The 2,566-nt window shown below is 57.4% G+C and overlaps 1 protein-coding gene across 1 annotated transcript; it reads left to right on the forward strand.

Moving 5' to 3' along the window:
* Nucleotides 1-44: 44 nt before the first annotated feature.
* PPTG_21913 (hypothetical protein) lies at nt 45-2,363 on the forward strand (the record flags this gene model as incomplete). The annotated part of the gene is made up of 4 exons (XM_008900615.1): nt 45-74; nt 125-716; nt 769-1,013; nt 1,077-2,363. The coding sequence occupies 4 exons, from the start codon at nt 45-47 to the stop codon at nt 2,361-2,363; spliced, it is 2,154 nt and encodes a 717-aa protein (XP_008898863.1).
* Nucleotides 2,364-2,566: the final 203 nt, after the last annotated feature.

Raw genomic sequence — 2,566 nt, forward strand, 5'->3', positions numbered from 1 at the left:
GTCAATTTTCCCTGTGGAACATCTCTCGGACGCTGAACTTCGGGATGTCGCTCGGCTTCTTGGCCTGGATGACGGTGAGGGCGTCTCGAATTCCGTGTTGGTTCCTCGTGGTGATCGCTCAGAGTGGCCACCACGCGTTTTCCAAGATGTGGTTGATTCGACTCGTGCGAAACGCGAGTTAGCTTCTCTGGTCCGCGCCTTTGGTTGCGAGCGACTCCCAGCTCGGGTCTTCGGGACGTCGACGGCGCTTCATCGCGCGGTGAAGGAACTGCGTGAGTTCCAGGGGCAACTCAACGAGTCGGCCCTGAAGAACGTCAAGAGGGTTGCCGAGCTGATGATCGAGCACGACAATGTGCGTTCCGGATTCTCAATCTTGAGCAACTTCTGGGATGACCAGTTTCAGTTGGCTCGAAAGCAACTGGACCACAAGGCCTCGGAGCATGACCGGGATTTCAAGCGCGCAGCTCAGGATCACGAGCGCGAAGCTCGAGCTCTGCAGGCCCAAGTGGATAGTCTTTCGGAAGAAAATGACGACCTCCGCGACTGTATCCGGGGTCTCGAGAACAGGCTCACGGCGGGGTCCCTGAATGTGGACGATGAACTTCTTGAACCGTCATGGCACTCGGGTCGACGGCAACTGGCCTCGCCTGAAGGCGCTGTTGGAACACGCCAAGGACTCCAAGATACCTCCGAGTGGCTGGAAAACTCAGATCCTGGTCAACGCAATTGATGACTTCGGAGCACAATTTGGACCTTACACCTTCGAAGACGAGGGCAGTCCAGACGACGGCGACTCCAAGGAGGATGACAGGTCTGGAAACCGTGACGGCGGCAAGAACAAGCCTCTGGATCTCTCGCACGATTCGTCAAATCCGCCGCAGACGCCCAAGAAGCCCGAAGCGTCGGGCAAGTCTCGATCTCGGGGTACGGTTCAGCTTCGCCCCTCGGCGTACACGCCGAATGATCATGACGCTCTGGATGCCACCAAGCAGCCACTCCGGACCGTCACTCAGGTACGCGAGTCTTTGAAGGATCTCCCGGTAGTCTGGTCCAAGCAACGCTCGGACCTGCAGTAGGTCATGCTCTCCGGACTTGACTATCAGGACGCTCTGGACCTGGTCAGCGGGGACAACGAGGTGCACACCAGGATCACATCGCGGGCTTTAACTGAAATGTTGGTCCGGATGATGTACTGGGGCAAGCTCGACCAGACTCCGTGGACCAAGTACGTACCGACGTGGTACTTCAAAAGCGCGGAGGCGCTCATCGAGTCGACGGACGAAATTCCGGAGCGCTGGCCCAACTTAAAGAAGATTCGTCTGGAAGATGAAGCTGAGATCCAGATGGCGCTCTACGAGGACATCTCGAGCGAGGACGATGATGAGCGGGACGCGGACTTTCAAGATAGCAGTCCAAGTGGCAAGTCCCACAACAGCTCCGGTCGCCGGACGACTCCGCCTCGGGGCGCCAAGCACAAGCGCGACTCAGAATCCGGAGCGTCGGGAAAGTCTTCGGGCGGCAGTGATTCTGGGGAGCCTGAACACAAGAGATCCCGTCCTTCTCAGGAACGCAAGCAGTCTGCTCTCGCCCGGAAGAAGTACGCGAAGCTGACTCCGGGGCAGCTCAAGGTAGTCGAAGTTCCGGGTCGTGGTGTCGTCTCTCGGCGTCACTATGGGCTGCTGATGAAGTTCCCGCCTGGAACGGCCAACGCGGTCGAGCAGACTACCGGATTCCCAGACTACACTCCGATTCTCGCTCGCGTGGAGGAGGCGGATCAGGTCCGGAAACGCTGGCTTCAGGCTGATTTCGCGGAGCTCTTGAAGTCGGCACCCTGGAACAATATGTTCGAGGACCGAGTCCGGCAGTTGCTGCTTCACCGGCCCGCAGATCTGGATGCCAAGATCCAGGATGGTCTCTCAAGGCTGGTCAAGTTCATGAGCGAGAACCGCAAAGCCTTCTGGTACACCGGCCACTGGTTCTTCGTGAATCACGGTCTGGATGCAGCTTCGGATCAGCTCCGCCAGGACTGCGACTACGCCAATAAGCACTACAAGCGCCTCATTGATGAGCTGGTCAAGGATGGATTTCCGGAGTCGCTGTTGGAGGAGCCCGGGGTCTGGACGTACCCGTCCAAGGTCTGCTTCTGGGTGATCATGGATCCCTCTCACGCGGACGACTCGGGCAACCGGATCACGCTGCAGTCCCAGCTGGAACTCGTGGACCGTGCTGAGCCGGCTCGCGCGCAGTGGAACTACTGCGACTCGGATGAAGCCTGCACCCAGCATCTCTCGCAGGTTCTGAAAGACCGGCTTCTGGACGAGACTGAGCGCGGGCAGTACAACGTCTCGGACGACTTCCCATGAAGACATTCCGGAGTCTCAACTCGAGTGGAAGCCCGAGGCTTCTTTGATATTGCATGTCTAACGTAGTGCTAATCCACTTAATACACTCGACTCATTTGCATATCCACACTTCAGTTTCAGGTTCCTCTTATCGTAGTCATCTCGAAATCCACCTTCTTAGTCCGAATGCTCATCATTCACTAATCGTCTTAGTCCACGAAAAT

This window comes from Phytophthora parasitica (assembly GCF_000247585.1).
Source record: "Phytophthora parasitica INRA-310 unplaced genomic scaffold supercont2.9, whole genome shotgun sequence".
NCBI lineage: Eukaryota > Oomycota > Peronosporomycetes > Peronosporales > Peronosporaceae > Phytophthora > Phytophthora nicotianae.